Source organism: Symphodus melops (genome assembly GCF_947650265.1).
Source record: "Symphodus melops genome assembly, chromosome: 15".
NCBI classification, from domain to species: Eukaryota; Metazoa; Chordata; class Actinopteri; order Labriformes; family Labridae; genus Symphodus; species Symphodus melops.
Window position 1 is genome coordinate 18,560,099 of NC_136705.1, and position 19,913 is coordinate 18,580,011.

The window sequence follows — 19,913 nt, forward strand, 5'->3', positions numbered from 1 at the left end:
GCTCCCGATGAATAAAACATGTGAATTACATCAAAGAAGTGTTGAGGTTTAGTGTCTGTAAGAAGTCACTGTCCTTCTTTGTTATGCAGATAAAGATATCCCATCTCTTAAACCATGCAGTTACATTACTCGACAGCTTGAATGATTCATAACAGTTCACCAGAGCCGTATATCCATCTGACTCTGAATCCAGAGCAGAGGATCTGATTTACATAGAGGATATTACTTTCTTTATCATATTCAAAGCAATTTTAAATTTATGATGTTTTGGAATATTTTTGTAATATTCTTATGAAAGAAGGCATACATTCAATTTTATCAATTTAAATATTAATCTTGATATTCAGTTTTATAGACATATTGTTGTTAAAAATAAAAAAAATCTACTGGCTAATAATACAAGTCTGGTTATGGGAATTCTTCTGAATTTTGTTTGCAGTTTCTATCTGTCCACTTGTGTTGTGATACGTTTCATCATATGAAGAAAAAAACTACATAGAGTAAAAGAGGTGAAACACACCAGCCATAATGCAATAAGACATCCCACAAATATAAGCAAATGTATTTGCAAGCAAAACTAGCAAGCTGTTTTCTTAACGCAAACTCCATTCACATTTCTTAAGTTGCTAATAATCAAATTCATTTGATCCACACTGCGTTTGTCCTGTGATAGAGAAAAACCAGTATGTGCTTCACCAGATCTGAGTTCCTGCAGCTAAAGAATCTTGTGTTTCTTCAACTGTCTGAATCTAATGCGAGCATGTGATTCCAAATTGTGCACTATAATTAGATAGTGGGCCATTTAACAAGCCAGACAGCAATCATGCATGGTATGCATGGGGCGGCACATATGTTTGGAAGGGTTTCAGAACTTGGATCAACTCAAACAAGACCCCGGCCAATGACAGGTGGTTGTCAGTCACTGTTTGTCGGTGGCAGGTGGTGTTCAGTGTGATTTGGCTCCCTGTGCCACATTGTTTACAAGGGGACTGTCAGGACCTGAGGCTAAGGGGTGACAGGAAAAGCATTTAGACAACAAACGTTTTTTTGTGCATCATTTTCATTAAATTAAAAACCAAGCTGAAACCAAGTTATAGTTAAATGAGTTAAGCATGAGGAAATGGGTGAGATGTAATAAAAATGTCTATCTGTAACATAAGTTACTAACCAGGCTAAGAGAGAAATTCTTGGATATATTAACTCAGCTAATCTAAACGTATATTGAAGCACACTCAGTGTCTCGGCTGTCCTAAAACTAACAATAGTTTTGACATTATTGGCTAGTATGTGAGTCTTTAAGTATTTTCAGTGAATATCAAACTAGAAAAAAACATGTAATATTCCTCTATTAAAATGTATTATGGGTTGTATGGGTGGTGCAGTAGTTAGTGATGTTGCATCAGAGTTTGTATGTTCTCCCTGTGAATGTGTAGGTTCTCTCTGGGTACTCTGGCTTCCTCCCACAGTCCAAAGACATGCTTGGTGATTTTAGATTGCCTGTGGGTTTAACAACAGGGAAGCTGGTTATCCGTCTCAATATGTAAGCCCTATGATTGACTGAAAAACAATCCAGGGTGTGGCCCGCCTCTCGTCCAATGGGAGCCGTGATTGGCTCCAGCACCCCGTGACCCCAAACTGGTATAAGCAAAAAGATAGATAATGGATAGAATATAATTTATGATGAAAAAACTCCAAATCTATGAATGCAACAGATGATTCTACAGTGCTATGACAGCAATACCTTAATCATCCTCGTTTGCAGCGTCCTGTATGACATAACAATCTGTGACTTCTCTCAGAAGCCAACATTACACAGGCCTATGACTGACAAGTGAAGAATAGGGCAGACTACAGAGCTGTTGGTGGAGCTGGAAGATTTTGATTCCTTGTGTCCAGCAACTTTTTTATTACTTTTACTCTACTTGTTAGGTCTGGCTTGACCACAGATTTGCCATGGAGGACATGACCTTATTTTTTCTCTCTCTGTTCTGTTTGGGTTGAAGTCCGTCGTACACTGTCTAACTTTAAAATACAAACTAAAATATGGAAAGCTGTGGTCTGGCCGTGACCGTATCCTTGGCATCGTATGTGATATCTACAAACTAAATACTGTATGAATACAGATACTTCAGCAAGGTGCAAGATTTTTGGAGTTATCAGTGTTTTGTTCTCTTTCCGCAGGTATAGCAGTGTTCCAGTGTTTCAGTGGCCTTTGGTTGTATGCAGGAAAGCAGTCAGTGTGGAGGGCAGTGCTTTTCCAACAAACCATTAACCATCCTCTGACAACAATATGGCCATTTATAAATCTCTTTAAACAAACAGCTTCTTTCCTTTGTAGTTAAATCCTATTTCTCAAGTTGACAGTGGGACTATTAACAATATGTCTGTACTCTAATATGCACTAAATCGAATAATCCTACAGGCTACACTTGAAGCCCGCCCTCCAAAATGTTCTGTCTTTCTCGAAAGCTATACTTTCGTTTAATTCAATGGGTCCAGAGATCGTATAAACCATGTGTCCTTCTGTTCTGTCACACCGTGTTGCAGTAACCAGAGTCTCTTATTACGTTTAGCCTATGATTGAACTTTGACACAGGCAGTTGTTTTTCACTTCTAAAAGGCGACTTTAGAGATTTACTGTTCCACTTTTTTCAGAAAAGAAAAAGACTGGGTGAGACCCAGAGTTAGACCCAGATCACACATATCACATTGGCCAGATGGCATTATATCCCATCTGTCTCGGGAGCTGCTCAGAATCCTTCAGAACAAGACTGGAAAAGAGGCAGACCTTCATAATCTGCAGAAAATGAATAAATGGATGGATATCAAATGATCTATACTGTGTATACATCATAAACATCTAGCATGTCATGCCTCATTTCAAGCTGAGATACACCACACTTAACTCATTCTGTATATAATATGACTATATTTTTGTAATCATTCCAAAAGTGTTTGCCAGTTGTTTTACATTTAATAAGGGAAAATGCCAACAAGAGAATTAGATATGGTAAAATGATATTTACAGTTTGTTTGTGATGTGAAGACAACTTCCTGTTAATGAATGTTGAATGTTTATGTTACAATTTGTTTTTGGACAGGGGGCAGATTCACATTGTTGTGTGGCAGCATTCATCCTGGAGCAGGATCAATACTCTGTTGGTTTCCTGTTGTAAAAGGGGGATTTTGATGCCCAGTCCACTCAGCTGTGTTCCATTTCTCACTAGTCCTTCCTCGCTTCCTCCTCTGCCTCTTGACCACAGCAGGAACAGAGGCAGCAACATTTTGTAATTCATTCACAGAATTTGGAAAAGGCTTTAATCTGTGGGACATTTGCCTTGAAATTTGATTTTTGTTTTTTTTGTGTTTTAAATCAAAAGTTACTTTCTTATCTGATAAACATTGTCAATTCTGACTAATGGTGGAAAGTCGGCTGATTTACATTTTTAGGTATCAGTATAAACTTTTTATACTGTTCTTGAGTATTTATCTAAATGTTTTTTTATGCGCATTTTCGAGGAATATATCCAGGTTTTATTTATTTTATAGGGCTCAGAATCTTTGGGTGTATCAAGATTCAATTCGATTTTGGCGGTCATGATTCGATTCAGAATCTAGTTTTGATTCAAAACAATTCTGGATTCACGGATCCATAGATTCAAAGTCTATTAATTCCCACTTCTATAAATGCTACTGCGGCTCAGTTTGTAGAGTCAGTCATCTGTCAACCGAAAGGGTATGGGTTCAATCCTGATGTGTCCTTTGGCAAGACACTTAACCCCAAATTGCTACCGGAAGCTTGTGAATGTTCATGAATGGATTAGTTACTTCTGATGTTCACTTAACATAGTAAGCTCTGACCTCAGTTTGTAAGTGGGAATGAATGTGTTATAGAAGCTTAAGTCCATTTCCTATTTACTTTCCAGTAGATAACATTTCTCATTTAATTAACTTGAATTTATTTACTTCATTTAAATGGTATGTTATGCATTCCTAAAGAATAACTGATTTGTCAGAATAGGCTAAATGTCATTAAGCATGGTTGTGTGAATGTTACTTGGGTATTTAAAATATGTCTAATACTAAATGATTAAAAAAACTTTTTTTTAATCATCTCTGTAATGCTTTCCATTCCAATTAGTATTCTGTTTGAGTCCCTTTAACATGCTTCTGATCCCACTGAGTTATAAAGTCACTAACCTGGTGGCTGAGGTGTTCCAGCTGCTCCTGCAGAACCGAGCCAACACTGTTTGTGTGCATATGTTAGTGTGTGTGTGTGTGTGTGTGTGTGTGTGTGTGTGTGTGTGTGTGTGTGTGTGTGTGTGTGTGTGTGAGCCCATATTGTCTCCAGAGAGATTTGATTTATATCCTGCCTCAGTCTGTTGTTTGGCATCTTCTCACTCCCTGCTACCCTCTGTCCCCAGAGCAGGAGCCTGCCAGCCCTCCCATCAAAACACATCATTTCCATGCCAGCGCTTTCATGCAGCCACATAAACACACTTTTTTATTATTATTTTTTTTTTTTTCACAACATTTTAGAAGTTCTTATTTGTGAAAATCAAGTACTGGGTCACTTCTAAATTTTTAAGGAAATATATATTTTTATTGACTGTTGACACTTTGAGGAATTGAACTTGAGGAAGGAAATCAATAATAAGTCAAAAGAAATAAATCAAAGTTATCACAATCACATTTAGCATCCACTAAGTTCTAGAAAAAAACATTGGCATCAGTAGCCTAAGCGGTTAATAATGTCAATGGACAAAGCCTGAGTGGTGTCAAACATCTGTTAGCGCAGAAGGCTTTGGAGTGTTGTTGGCTGTCGCCATGCTGGAAATGCTGTCTCCCTGTAACTTTAAGGCTAAGAGCTGGTGCTAAGGCGGGTTTAAAGCTTTTTTGTACAAATAGTTGCACTGCACATGCATGTCATTCAGGTCAGCTAGTGCCTTACTGTGAATAATGTTTATCCTTCATGAAGTCAAATGAGATGAGTCATCAAAAATTCTACCTGCGCACCATTCACCCTAGCTGTACCCTAAAACTGGCATTTGTTACTCAGAGGTGACTGATTAGACTGATGTGTATTAATCAAATCAATGCACAGTTTGAACAATCACTCATCCTGGCTTTTGGAAAAATTAAAAAGAGAAATTAAATTTGTACTCACAACATAACTGTCATGGGTTGGTTTTGTACATGATATATTTCAGAGTTTTGAGTTCTGTTTTATTTATTTCCTAGTGTTGTGTTACTTTGTGTCCTCTTCTATGTTCTCTTTTATAGTGTTGCGTCTTGTGTGTTTCTTAGTTCAGTCTATAGTGTTTCCTGTTTGTAAGTTGTAGTTCTGGTCTTCAGCGTTGTCTGATTTTCTGCCTCCCTGTGTTTCCCTCCTGTCTTGATTGCCCTGATTGTCCTCACCTGTCGGATTAGTCTCACCCGTGTCTGATTACCCCTGTCTGTTTAGTCTGTTATGTGTTTACTTACCCTCTTGTCAGTTCATTGCAGTTTGTCAGTGTAGTTTGTTGTCAATCTGAACCCGTCATTTGTTCCCTGCTCCGTTGGATATACTTTGTTTTTATTCTGCTTGGTTTTTGGACATTTTGGATTTATTTTGAGTGACTTTTGTTTGTTGCCTTTTGTTTAATTAAACCGTCCTCTTTTACCTGCAATGAGGTCCTTCCTCCCTGTTTTCTGCCAGAAACCTGTGACAATAACTCGGCAACCACATCCACAGTTTTCACCAATCCCTGCAGATCAAATAGAATTGAACCTGTTTAAGCTAAATTGTTAATTCACTGAATGTTGACATAAAGGCTTCATCAGTGTTTTGGTCCAATGATGAGAACAAAATCACCTCAGTTTCTCAAGGATGTTACTCAGATCAATGCCTTTTAACAGGTTAGGACACCTGAAAGCACTCAAACTCTCCAATATAGTTTTGGGCTTTGTGTGGATTTTTCACAATTTATGTTCAACTGTTATAAAACAATCCATAACCTAGCTAGTGTTTTGCACTCATTTGTCCAATCAATGATGATTTATGTAAAAAGACAACAGCCTCTCAGGTATGACAGATAAGACGTAATCTTTATGAAGAAAATCTACAGTAGAAAAGATCACATTACTGCTTCGCTTTGGAACCAAACGCTTAAAGAGAATTGCTTGCGGAACCTAAGAGATTAGGAAATAGAATATGAGAATAAATAAGATTGTTTGTTCCTTGGGGCTGTTGATAGTGAGAGTTATGTTGGAGCATTGCGATGTAGTTCCCTGCAGGGCTAACAGCACCGTAACTCTTCTCTGATCCCCAATGAAAGTGTTTATCCATGAATTTCCATTTCATTTAATTGGCAGATGGATGAGCCGCCTCCTCCTTAAAGAACTAGCATGCAGGTTTTATTAGCCTCACCCCAGTGGGCCATCTTCCCCAGCAGTTTATTCATCATTGTAATTTATTTTCAATTCAAGGAGTGAAAAACTGTGGATGTCTTAGTCCTTTATCTAACATATTGTTCTACACTCAAAACCAACGATTCATCAAGAGGTACTTAGATTAAAAAATAAAAAACAAAAACAAAATCACATCCATATTCTGTCTTCCTTTTAAAATGATCTCAAGTCCATTTGCCAAGTTAGCATTTTGTATTTGTAATGATGTGGAAGCTGTCAATCCAATCTTTGGTGTGGGCCAAACAACAGCACAACGATCGATTGAAGAGGTGTGTCTTGGTCTGCTTTTTGCAGACCTCTGTGCAGTTTGTAGTAAGAACATGAACAGACAGCGATCTGACCAAACTAACCATCGTGCGCCCTCTCTATCCATGCGGCTGACGGATCTTGGGAAACAATTTCAATGGATAAGCAGGTCATGGCACATGCCTTTTCCTGAACTGATTTACACAAGTAACCAAAGGAGCCTATCTAGACAGTTTGTATACTCCTGCTCATCAAGTCATGTCTCCTTTTCAAACTCTATTGTTTGTCTACAGTGATAAATGCATACAATATAAAAACCAATGATCAGAGCTAACATTAATACCTGTAGATTTTGAATTTGGGAAATAGCTTTGGAGCAGTCACAGCCAGGCATAAACTCAACTACTCTTTGTTTACTAGATTGTTCCCCAAAGATGTTCTGAACAAGAAGAAACATACCAAATCTGTTATCTTGTTATCAATCTTAAAAGGCTCAGAGGTTTCAGAAGCATTAATCAAATTGCATAATGCAATTTCTTATAGCTTTCAGCCTTTTGCTGTGTTTAATTAATGGCCACTTTAAGTCAGCAAGTTAGGGCTCTCTTGTAAACCTATATAAGCTTTTATGAAGTGCTTTCATCATGAGGAATCTATGCCTGTTGACCATACAGCACAAAATGAAAAACAACAGAAGGTTATGTAAGGAAGTGTGTGAGCTCACCAGGAATGAGATGAGGTGGAGAGATTGAGTGTGCCATGGAAAAGCTATCAACTGTCCCTCTGCTTCGCCCTGCCCTCCCCTTTTCAGCTCAGTGCACTCTTTAGCAGAATTATTGATGGTTCTTGTGAGGTACAGAGGACTAGGATGAAGACATGGCAAGCCCTGCGCAGCAAAACAAGAGCTATTGCAAACGGCTGAGGCAGCAGGAGGAACAACACATGCAGTATTTATTGCTGTGTTCAATAAGAAGGAGGAGTGGAAATAAAATGAGACAAGCAAATGTGGCTTGTTGCACAAAATTGCTGTCACTTTGTTTGTAGTGTAAAAAGAACATCAACTAAAAAGAATAAGGTAGAAATAACAGCATTTTGCACTGACTAGTTTTCTAAAAAGTATTTAGAATTGTGTATCTGGAACCATTGGGTTTGGATACCATCATGCACATAAATGATGAATGACATAGTTTGAAGTCTACCATGGATTACCATTTGTTTTAAAATTGCAAACAAGCTGTAAACACATAGTTGATAGACCATCACTATTTGTTACTGTACTTAACAGTTTAAAATCCTGCATATAACAAACACTATTATTATTCATTTCCAGTCCGGCCTCTGGCAAACCGATAGGTGTTCAATCTCCTCTTTTTACTGAGCCAACTCCTGAAGGAAATATGTGATTTTATCAGATAAATTGACCACTTTGTTCTAGTTAACAGCTGATGTCTGTGTTAAATCAATATTTCCAATTATGTGCAAAAGTCCATTCCATTTTTTTGTGTTTTTTTCTTTTCTTTTCTTTTTTTTTTTTTGCCGAAGACAGATTGCACTATAACTTGTTGGTCTTTTGAAGAGAAGTTTCACCTTTTTCTTCAAAGTGTGACAGTGTTACATAAAAAAAGTTGGAGGGATGTGGAGATGAGCTGCAGCAAAAGGTCTGGGTTTGCACTCCCTACAGGAATTCAATTATACATGTTTTCAAACTCTGTTGACCCCACCAGGAGCCTCCACGGAGCCTTTTATGCATCATGTAGAAACTTCCACTGCATTATAATAATAGTCATGGTATATTACGTACATAAGTGCTCCTGGCAGTTGGTTGACATGGATGTTAAAAGGTCATTTCAGGTTGGACAGGGTTTGTGAGCATGGAGGAGAGCGGGTGTGGTTTTTGTGTGAAGATGTTTCCTTGGTTTCATCATGCTTACAGTACCTTCCGGGACTCCTCTTGTAGTTGAATGCTGACAGATCTGTTTCCTCTTTTTATTCCCAGGACATGCCTCATCATAATACTGCATTACAGATTATTTCTGGAAAAAGAAAGTTTTTGTTTTCAGTTTTTTTCTGTTAGCTTTTGTAATGTTGCCTTTATGTTGACCTGAATAACTAGAATGATACTTGATATAAACACATTTTAAATTGTGTGGATAGGTGTTGCACACTTGTCCAGTTTCTGTCCAGTGAGAGACACAGTGATAATTACCATGAAAAAAAACATTACTTTTTTCAATGTAAATGATCTTTACTTACCATACCTAATATCTTACATACTTGCTCTGTTATTACATTTAAGATGCTTCGTTGGTATTAATCCAGAGAGGGGAAGGAAGACCAGCCAGAGGAGGGTGGTGTCAAAGAGGTCGGGGAAGCTTGTCCACAAAAAGGCAACAACACTGAATCCCCATGTGGCCAATCTCCCTTTTTTTATGCATACTGAAAATGCTCAGCTTTAATAAATGCCAAATGTTGTAAGACCATCTTTTGTCAGAGCAATTTTTGTGCTAGCAATTTTCAGGGGTTTCCATTTTTAAATATAAAACTTCATGAGCTTAAATCAAGATTACATTCTACAGTATTACAGTACATTACTTTCCATTAACAAATTGTTTATGGAGAATACTGTAGAAGCTGTAAAATAACAGTATAATGGCAACCACTCTTTAATGTTGTAAGAAAAAAAGGTTCACTGACTTTCTGGCCTTTGCAGAGGGTCATAGAAAGGGTTTTTTTTTTCCACAGGTAACCTCCTGTAACCCTTTTTTGATTGGTTGATTAATGCAGACAGCTACTGTACAAGGACATACTGTAGGTTTAGATTTCTTTCTGAAGGTGCCCTTGACGACTGTACTTAAGTGGATTAAAAGATTACAAATGTTGAAGTAGTGTCCTCTTCGCTTCCATATTTGTTTTAGATTGAAATTATTATTCCATACCCTGAGCCTCAGAGATATAACTCTGTTGTTGGCAGTCACTGAAACTCACTGCCCGAAGATCCATCACTGCACTCATAAACACCCGCGCTGTTGATGTTTATTCACTGCAAGAGAAGAGCATTCAAAGCAGACAGACTACAGTATTGTTAATGTCTGTGTTTGATGAATGCCACAGTCGTAGAGGACGGCATGTCCCATGATCTGTGTGTATAGAAATGAGATCACCATCGGAAGGTGACTCTTAATAGTATAGCATTATCATGAAAACACTGGTTGATTAAAGTGAGGCACGGAGCTCTTTCCATTAGAGGGATTAGGACACAGAAGATACCTCATGAATAATTCTACCAGTGTGTTTTTGTACTCCAGTTGCTTAAATTATGTAGATATGGAAATGAATGATGTCAAAACCATCCATGGGGGTTTTACCAACAGCAACAAACAAGTAATACAATGTGTGAGAACTCTTGTAAAGTTTTTTTTTTTTTCACCTTTTCTTACTCTGATATTTATGTTTTTGATCATTGGCTTTTTGCTTTTTCTTTCTCTTGCTCCTTTTATTGCAGGGGTTTACCCCTGAATGCTGAACAGCCCTCAGCTTCAATGTTCTTTAGCTTTTTTTGTGTTTACAGGGCCCTCTAGAGGAAAAATGACAACATTGCATTTTAAATAAACTGTTGATACTGATGTTGCTCTAACTGACTATCCTGTAATGGTTTAACAAATACAAGACAAATAATTTGGAGTATATATCTTTGAAATGAGAGACATAGTACAAAACAACTCAGAAAATGTCATGTGTCATCATATTTGGCTGTTAAACATGAGGTTAAGACTATTCTTTCTTTACAGGTCAGTTCTTTCTTATCGTGTCTGAGTCTCAGGTTTTATCTTTAAGTCTCATGTCAGAGTCTTTCTTACTGTCTTTAGGCTTGGCACAAAAACTCTCTTGGTCATTCAGTTCAAGTCATTGCATGTTTTGAAGTTTTTCATTTAAACTGATGAGGCCATTGAGACAAAGTTTCTTCCGCTATAAGCCTGCCCGCACTTATTTTAGATGTGAAACTGCTTTAATTGCAGATGTTAAGCAACTTTCTCTGTTTGGTCTATGTGACTGATCGGGCTCACATTTACAGTAAAACCTCACGTACAACCAACAGTGAAGGAGACAAGCGTCGGCTTAGCTAACAGCTTGTTTAAGAAGAAAAATAACATCAGGTTCCTCAAGGTTATTTAGAGATTTAGAGATGGCAATTTGCTGTAAAAATATTCAGCCCGTCAGTAACACAGGCAACATAGAAGCTACATGTACACATTTGAATTCAGTTCTTGTGTTCAAGTTTGTTTTTGTTTTTTTTTAAACTTTCTTTCAATATTTTTGCTGTGTTTTGGAACGCTTACAGGCCTTCTCCTGCTTTCACAGAAATTAAATAAGTGCATGGAGACCAAACAAGTTTCCCAATAAAGCATAAGTCACTGGTGGGCATGGTCTATTTCTAAAATTCCTTTTAGCATACATGACATTGTGAAGTATCAAAAATATGAAAATAAATAAATAAATATTTCTCTTTGAGAAACACTGGATTAGACTGATGACCATCCATGATTAAACCTTCAAGTTTGTCATCTGTAAATACATATTGTACATGCGGGATAGACATTAAAATAAGTGAAATATGCATGCAAAATGCATACAATTGTTTTACCATTGCATATGGAAAGTTAAAACTGTACAATAAAGACTGCAGGTATTGGTTCTATTAAAATTTTCCAAAATGCCTCCAACTGCTGTCATTCTGTCACAGAGCACCCAATGTTTCTCCTCTGCCAGTCATTTCATTGTCACATCCCGAGTTCTTCCACTGACACACACAGAGCTGGCTCATCGAGTTGATGGGAGCTGACACCTCAGATAACAACACTTCCTTTCATGTCGAGAAATGTCTCCAGTCTGTAAAACTACATGCTGTGACACATGCTCTGATAAGGCATGAGTATGAATGCTGTTGAAACTCAAGTCAAGTTACAGTCCTGTAATTCTAATGTTTTATAGACTGTATTGTAACATGACGTACGTTTTGTACAGTGATTTTTTTTCCAAGTTGTTTTGTCAAATTCACTACAACTGCAGCTCACTTTAGCCACATTGAGCAATTAGGAAAGAGGAACCTTTTTTTTTTTTTACAAGCCAACACAAGGTCAACTGAATTCAGTTCAGCTGGTATGATGTAGCCAAACATAGCTAATTTATACTCATAGTTAGTCTCCAGCTAAATTTAGAATCAACATGTGCAGATCCGGTGCACAGGATTAATGTGAAACTGAAAAAGTTTACATCTCGTGACTTTCGCAACACATGTTGGTTCTGTTTTTGATCAACTGCACACAGCCGATTAAAAAACAATAAGCTTCCTTGTTGAAAACAATAAGTTTACTGCAGAGAAATGTCCTATATTTACTCTCAGTACTTCTGTTACATATTTATCATTATGAAGTGTTAAGACCGCATCTAAACAATAATTTGACTAATAAAACCACACAGAGGAGGAAACTGACTGTCCACTCATCTTTGTTCACACTGACAAACTTCCTGCTTCTATTTCTGTTGGTAGTTTCAACAGAGGGAGGGGGTGGGAGCCAGTTTGGTGGGAAGTGTCTTTGTCTGTCACTCAAAAAGTAACAAAAAGTTGAAATAGACTGCAGCACATAGCAGAGCAGCAGGGCAATGGAGCCACAACTGATCAGAGAGGGATACCTTGTGAAAAAGGTAAGGAATCTACAGCAGAACAAAATATCTGAAACATTAGCAGTGTAGAGGCAGTGTACTTGTACTTATTTCTTTTCTTTTCTTTTCTTTTTAAACTGTCAATTATCTGTCTAAACAAACAAGTAACAAGTGTAGCTAGTCTGAATCTATTAGACGTGGAGGTTTGGTTTTGTAGTAACACACCGAGGACCTATTGGTTGGAAAACATAACGAAGAAAAAAAAGTGCAAAATTGCATTTAAGTGAAAAATAATCAATTTAATTCACTTTTTAAATGTAGCTCTTCATAGTACAGATGTCAAACATTTCAGGTTGATGGATAAAAAACACTCCACTTCTTCTGTTGCACCAACAACTTCCTGCTTCTGTCTAGGACAAAAAAGCATCAATGTGTATTGTTGGGTGAGCGTCGCTGTTTTCAGAAAAAATATCCTGCAATACAAATGGTAAAAATGAAAGAAACTTAAAGCTGTTTGCTGTATGCCATGAATATACTCAACAACGGACCGAGAGCTAACCAACATGAACTTAAATCTCTAAGTCATTTCCTGCACCTCCCAATACTTAGTCTAAAGGTGTGGTGAGAATTTGTTTTTTCAGTGTAAGTGCTTAACCACAACTTTCTCGAGGTCTTGCCATCTGTTCTTCTTTATCTCACTGTGCACACCAAAACACAAACTGTATAATAGCTTTTTTTCTCACTTTTGACTTTTTTGGAATTGTTTTTTTTTTCTTTGTTTTTTTTTCAGTTTGTCCTTTATCATAAAGCACAACATTCAATAAATCATCCTTAATTTTGTTTATTTAATGATTAGTGATGATCAAGCTTAATCATTAATAGTGTGACAAAACTAAAGGTGCGATAAAACACATAGTGTCATTTTTATAACTTTAAATGGCTATAGTGCTTTCAGAAAGCCATCTTAATTCAAAGAGTGGTGTATGGAATATCTTGTAAGATCTTTATCATTTCCTCTGTGGACCAGTAAGGAAAGCTGTGTTTTGTAGTGATTTTTAATATTTCTTTATGGTATGAACAAAAAAAGACAGCATTCCAACATCCTTAATTTGTATGAGACTAATACTGCAGTACAGCTTAGTTTGACAACACTTAAAGGCAGGGAAGGTAATTTTCGAAAACAAGCATTGTTTTGAAAGTATCATCCACTCTGTTCTTTACAAACACTTTTGTGTTTTTAAGTATTGCCATAAATTAATTGATACAGAACAATATTGATGACAAACACTCAAAAGACCAGTCCATTTAGTAAAAGTCAAGTTTAAACTTGCTAAAGCATCGAGGTAGGGTGAGTTGAGGATGTCAAAGCTTTCAGGAACCGCAGGGTCAAGAACCAGGGTGGGGGTTCATCTCAACTCACTTCTGCTTCAGCATCACTGGTGCTGGTTCCTGTGTTGATGGAATGAACAGAGAGGGGAGGACCAGGGCTTGGGAGGAGAGAAGGGGATAAGCAGGTTTACATAAACTTAGACATGAGCCCTGTTCCTGAGCTTACATTATCATAACTTTGTTTGTTAAATTCTACTTTTTCCATGGAATCACATCAACTTCTGGATATTTGCTGCTGACCCACTAAGGATGTTATTGGGGTTGGGTTACAGTGGTCATCAATAAGTATTGTGGCAAGCTGCGAGGAAGAATGACTCAGAGACGAGCTTTGACCTCAGGCAATGCACATTACCCCAAGCAGATGCATTAATTTAGACGGAACGTAAACTGCAACAAAATTTGTGTTGCCAACAGCGGGAAGTCATTAACATCAATACCCCAAACACTCATGGTTCAGACCAAAGTCCCGAACACCCATAATGCTTTGCAGCATCCAGTCTCCGCGATTGGCTCTACGATCGCTACAGTATTAAGAGAAGAAACTAAGTCATAAACTCTGCTTGGCCAATACAATAGAGGTGTAAACATCTGAGAAGTACAGTGTATTTAGTTTGGAAGAATAGTTAAATACCCAGCCTCACCCCAAACAACTTTACAATTCACTTAGCAGATGCTTTTATCCAAAGCGACGTGCTGTACATAAGAGAGTTAGTACAACACAAGCAATGATCGAGAAAGCAGGAAACAAGATCAGTAAGTGCGAACAAACAGCTTTAAGTTTGACACTGCTGACAGGCAGTGCGCAGAGGCAAAGCACATAATCTGTCTTGAGAGTTCTAATTCACATCAAAAACAATGTGCAGAGTCTAGTTAAGAGACTGAGGGCCTTGTTGTGAAGGATGGATCAGACGCCTTTCCTTGGCAGAGCGTAGTGGGCGGAAGGGAGTGTCGACCAGGATGATAGAGGCTTGGTAAACTCATTTTCACTGTCGGTGAGCAGCAAGGTTATAAAGACACACAGAGTTAATGAATGACAAGAGGAAGAAATAAACAATACCCGGAGGTATAGATGATTTTCCAACACTACATTGTGATTGATTTCACACATCGTGCCTTACACAGCAAATACATAACATGTAAAACTTTTTTTTTTAAATTTAAATTATGTAAATATAAATATTACATCTTCTTTCCAAACAAAAGTCATAATAATGACAACATTATTTTGTTCCCTGAGTGAATGGTATATAGCCCACTGGAAATCCATCAGGCAATGAAAGTTTGTTCAAAACCAAAGCAGGTAAAATGGAACAAATATAAACACAAACTCAATTTGTTACAGCAAGTGGTTTCCAATTCCAGTGATTTCTATTCCCCTAACGTGTTAGCAGACATACTGACTATATTTGCACATTCAATTCTGCATTTTTATGCAGGTGGCAAACACTAAGCAGCCAGTGAAGAACTTGTTATCTTTTTAAGGCAGCGTACTCTTTCACTACTCTTTCACTTCATGTTTCCATGCACAAAGCAAAAGTGTAAGTTGTAGAGGGAAATTCATGTTTTTATATGGGTATCTTTAACATTGCATCCTCTTCACAAAATGTGAACTCTTTTTTTCAGTGACTAGGAACTGGTCTCCATTGATAATGAAGATGCTTCATGTATAGTACCATCCTTTTGGGTTACATTTGGAACAGGGATCATTTAGATGAATAGGATTCGATCTAAATATGTGTCTTTCCAGTCATTATTGAATGCCCTCTGAAACAACGCCATCATACAACCTGTACTTTCATACTTTTGCTTCCTGTTATCATGCTTCTCACTGATCCTCAGGGTACAGTGCTAAACTCCTGGAAGGCTGTGTGGGTGGTGCTGTCAGAAGATGCGTTGGAGTTCTATAAAAAGAAAACAGACCGTTCTCCAAAAGGAATGATTCCGCTGAAGCAAGCAACACTCACCAGTCCCTGTCAGGATTTTGGAAAGAGGATGGTGAGAACATGTCAAAGTCCTGCTTAGTGGCAGTAAGCAGTCACATAAATTAGAGCCGGCTGTTATTGTCTGATAATAAAAGATATTTAATTATCTCAAGACATGTGATTTTTTTTAAAGTAGAATATAATGTTAATGTTAATATCTGCAGAAATTAAATCTTTTTTTAGAGAAAATTTGACAGCATAACTGACATATACACCGTCTTTAGCATGTGTTCAAGGTAACCTCAGAGAAAAAGCAGGATCACTTCTTTCAAGCCTCACATGTGGAAGAGAGAGAGTGCTGGGTCAAGGACATCAAGAGAGCCATTACCTGCCTTCAGGGAGGAAAAAAGTTTGCCAGGAGATCAACAAGACGCTCCATTCGCCTGCCCGAGCAAGTCAACCTGACGTATGTTCTGCCAATTCTTTTTAGTGGTGGAAAGAAATACTCAGTGGACATATACATTGTCTTCAGTTAATTATTTAGATAATTTCTACACTTAATGAGACACAGGTGCACACAATCAGGGCGGGGACGCAAAAGGCGGTAAACTGGGAAGAGGATCTGAAAGACAGAGACAAGAAGAAGAACAAAAAAAACAGGAAATGATAATAAAACGAAAACTAATGTAGAGAAACAAAACAGGACCTCAGGTAACTTGACGGGTTTGTTGTATCTTTTTTTTAACACTAGTTATGTGATGTATGAGTGATGTATGGTTACAGGAAACCATACATTGAATACATACAAGACTTTCAGGATTAGTGTCACTGATATATTTAGCAATTGATGAGTTTGATTCAGATTGTTTGATCGCTATTGCAGACATACACAGACAAACCTAAGTGTAGCATTCAAGACCAGAGCGCACACAGTGGTCAGTGCTCAGCATGTTTCTTATTGTAACTTGACCTATTATAGGTCTAGTATAGGTTAAACATATTTTTGCTGGCCTTGGATTAAAAATATGTTCGTGTTGAAGTAGTTAATTAGCATGACTTGCTAATTTTCTAGTTTATATTATAGCACAGTATAGCAATGAACACATTGTTTGATCCTCTCTGTAGACATTTGCTCCTATGCTTTCAATTTTTAAATACCCAAAAAGGCAAAAAACAAAAAAGTATCACAGCACTGTTTGCACTTACACAACAGATATTTTCACACTTGTTCAGCATGAGGAATAAATGTAAAGCTTGACAATACAGTGCCATGCTATGTTTTCAAATTCAAGATTGAATAATCTACATGTCGTGAATGATCATGTGCTTGATGATAGAATTGTAATATGGCGATATAAATTGACAGTTTTACATTGTGTTTTTTCAGAGAGCTGTACACATTAATGAAAGACCAGGACGATGGAGTAAGGGAGCTGAAATTGGAACAGGAGAATCGTGTTTTCAACCACTGCTTCACTGGTATTGCTGTCTTTTTTTTTTCTCAATGTTAAACGCTTGGAAATTTTTCTAACATCCCTCAGACAGTCTTACTATTTATTGCTCCTGCCTTCTTCTTGCACAGGTGCTACAGTGGTAGAGTGGCTGATCTCAAAGAACAAAGTGAGAAACAGGCCTGAAGCTCTGATGTTAGCAACAGGGCTAATGAACGAGGGTTTTCTCCAGCCAGCTAGTGACCAGTCAAAAGAGGCAGCAGACAGTGGAGAGCAAACAGTCTTTCTCGATCAGACCGAAGCTCTATATTACTTTGTAAGTGTCAAAAAGGTATCACTCTGAGAATGATGTATTCAATATGAAGTTGAAGTGGGAGATGAATGTTGGTAACTTCAGGGGTCTGAATAATAAATTCCATGTATTATTCAGCCAGTGATTTTTTCCCCCTTGTCTGTGCTTTGTTGCAGGCAGACAGTGGCTTCTTCTGCGAGGGCTACTCCAGTGATGAAGATGTTCTTTTGAAGGAAGAATTCAGAGGAAACATCATAAAACAGGGCTGTTTACTCAAACAGGTGAGACAGAAGTCAAGCAACAGTGGCACTGTGTTAATGTTGCACACTTTTCTTCAAGTTTCCCCCAATTCACAGCATGAATTCAAAAATAACACACGGTTTGTTGTGATGAAAGTGAGGACACTTTAAGTTGTCTGAATTAGGAAGCTATTTGTAGGGTTTGAAAGAGGAAGTGTACTTTACATTGACTTACTAGGTTTTAAGTTGAGTGTTGTTGCAGTTAAGATATTGAGAGTTGTTGTGTTTTTTTCCCACAGGGACATAGGAGAAAAAACTGGAAGGTTCGAAAGTTCATATTGAGGGATGACCCTGCTTATATGCACTATTATGATCCAACCAAGGTACATACTCTGAACTGTACAAGGTGAAAATGTGAGTCTTTAAATTCTTGATTTAATGTTGTTTCATTCTGTCACCAGGGTGATGACCCTCTGGGCTCGATTCATCTCCGTGGGTCTGTTGTCACAGCTGTGGAGTGCGTGCCTGACGGTAAGTGAGACCATTGTCATAGGATGCACACGCCATGTGACACACAGGGATGAGCACAGTTTATTCCAAGTACTATCTTCTATCTTTCCATAATATCTTTGGTTCCCTTTTCTGTATTTTTTCTTTCTCTTCTCGCTGTGGTTTCAGCCAAAAAATATGACATTGATGGCAACCTCTTTGAGATCATTACCTCGGATGAGACGCATTACTTCCTCCAAGCTGCCACATCTGAGGAGAGAAAGGACTGGATCAAGGCTGTGCAGGCAGTGTCAAAGACTGGAAAATAACAGTGGCGTCTGTAGGATGAGTCACATTTAAAGCATTTTATTGTGAAATCCCTTGTCTGTCATAAGAACATTACTAAACTGCAAAGTTATTCCAACATACCACGCATTTTTTATCACACCCTTGTACACTATCAATGTAATGTTGAATGTTTTTATGCAGCTTGTTACTTATTAAAATAAAGTTAAAATATCCTAGTCTAACTGGTTTGTTTTCAACAACATACTGTTGCATACATGTTATATCTAAATAATGATGTCATTTTGAGTACTGATACATTGGTTACACTTTGCATGTCATTATCAAAACAGCGATGAAGGACAGTATCTGGAGTAATATGCATAATAGCAGTGTAAAGGTATGGCATATACACGGATACTATATTCTTAATTTTAAATAAAATGGACTTGGGTATGTATAGCCCTTGTCTAGTCTTCTGACCATAAAGCACTTTTACACACTGGTCACACCTACACATTCACACACTAATGCAGAAGTGTCTTTGTTTAGTAACTTATCCCATTCCTACACATTCATACGCTGCTGACGAAGCAGCAGCAGCATCTAGGCCAAAGACACATAGGACATGTACAGGAGCTGGGGATCAAACCCCTGACGCCTGAGCAAGGTTTCTCACCTATTATTGATTATAGTTCTACCAAGAGATAGTAAATCCAGAAACATACATAATAAATATTCAACGATTAAAACATGGTTTAAAAAAAGAGACGATAGTATTGACATTGGCTCATCCGGCATTTGACAATAGCAACAATGTTATAGCACAGTCTACTTTTGTACTCACACTAGTAGCTGGTGGACTTATGGCAACGTGTTCTGTTGTACTAAAAGTTTAGTTCTTAGGCTTTTGATAACCAGAGCATCTTAAACACACAGCTTGTGATAAGCCACATGCAGAATTATATTTGCTAAGCAACCACACAAGCAGGACTATGGGTTAGTGTATATATGTGAAAAACAAAATGGTTTTGTTGCATGAGAGGGCTGACCTCTCGAGGAGACAGCAGAATAGAGGGAGTAACAGAGTAAATGGTGTTCGCAGAGAAATAGGCACTCTGTTTTCTTTTTATCTTCAAAGCCAACGTGTTTTTTCTCATTTCCTCCTTGTTCACTTGTCTTCTAGCGCTAAGATAGAGTTATCATAAAAGTACATTCAGTTCCCGAGTGTGAGTAACGCCTGAATCATATTCCGCCTTCACAGTTCAGTGTCATTTTGTGGCTTACACGTCTACTGCAGCACAGAAAGTATTTATCATGACAGAAATGACTGCTCAAGTCACACTTGTAGTACGAAGATCAACTTTATTGACACGTTAGGCTAATGCGTTTTGGCTTTTGACCTTTATCAGGGTCATTCAGAAATGACTGGCTTGAACTTTCCTCTGACTACCTTAAAAAGAAAACCTGACATAAGATGCTTTTAAATGTG

General features: G+C 37.7%; 1 protein-coding gene across 1 annotated transcript; it reads left to right on the plus strand.

The window, feature by feature from the left end:
• Window positions 1-12,310: 12,310 nt before the first annotated feature.
• plek (pleckstrin) lies at window positions 12,311-18,655 on the plus strand. Its single transcript, XM_079362968.1, has 9 exons — window positions 12,311-12,396; window positions 15,583-15,738; window positions 15,950-16,131; window positions 17,053-17,144; window positions 17,248-17,432; window positions 17,585-17,689; window positions 17,947-18,030; window positions 18,109-18,178; window positions 18,326-18,655. Exons 1-9 carry the CDS (start codon window positions 12,355-12,357, stop codon window positions 18,463-18,465), a joined length of 1,056 nt encoding a protein of 351 aa, XP_079219094.1. The 5' UTR covers window positions 12,311-12,354; the 3' UTR covers window positions 18,466-18,655.
• Window positions 18,656-19,913: the final 1,258 nt, after the last annotated feature.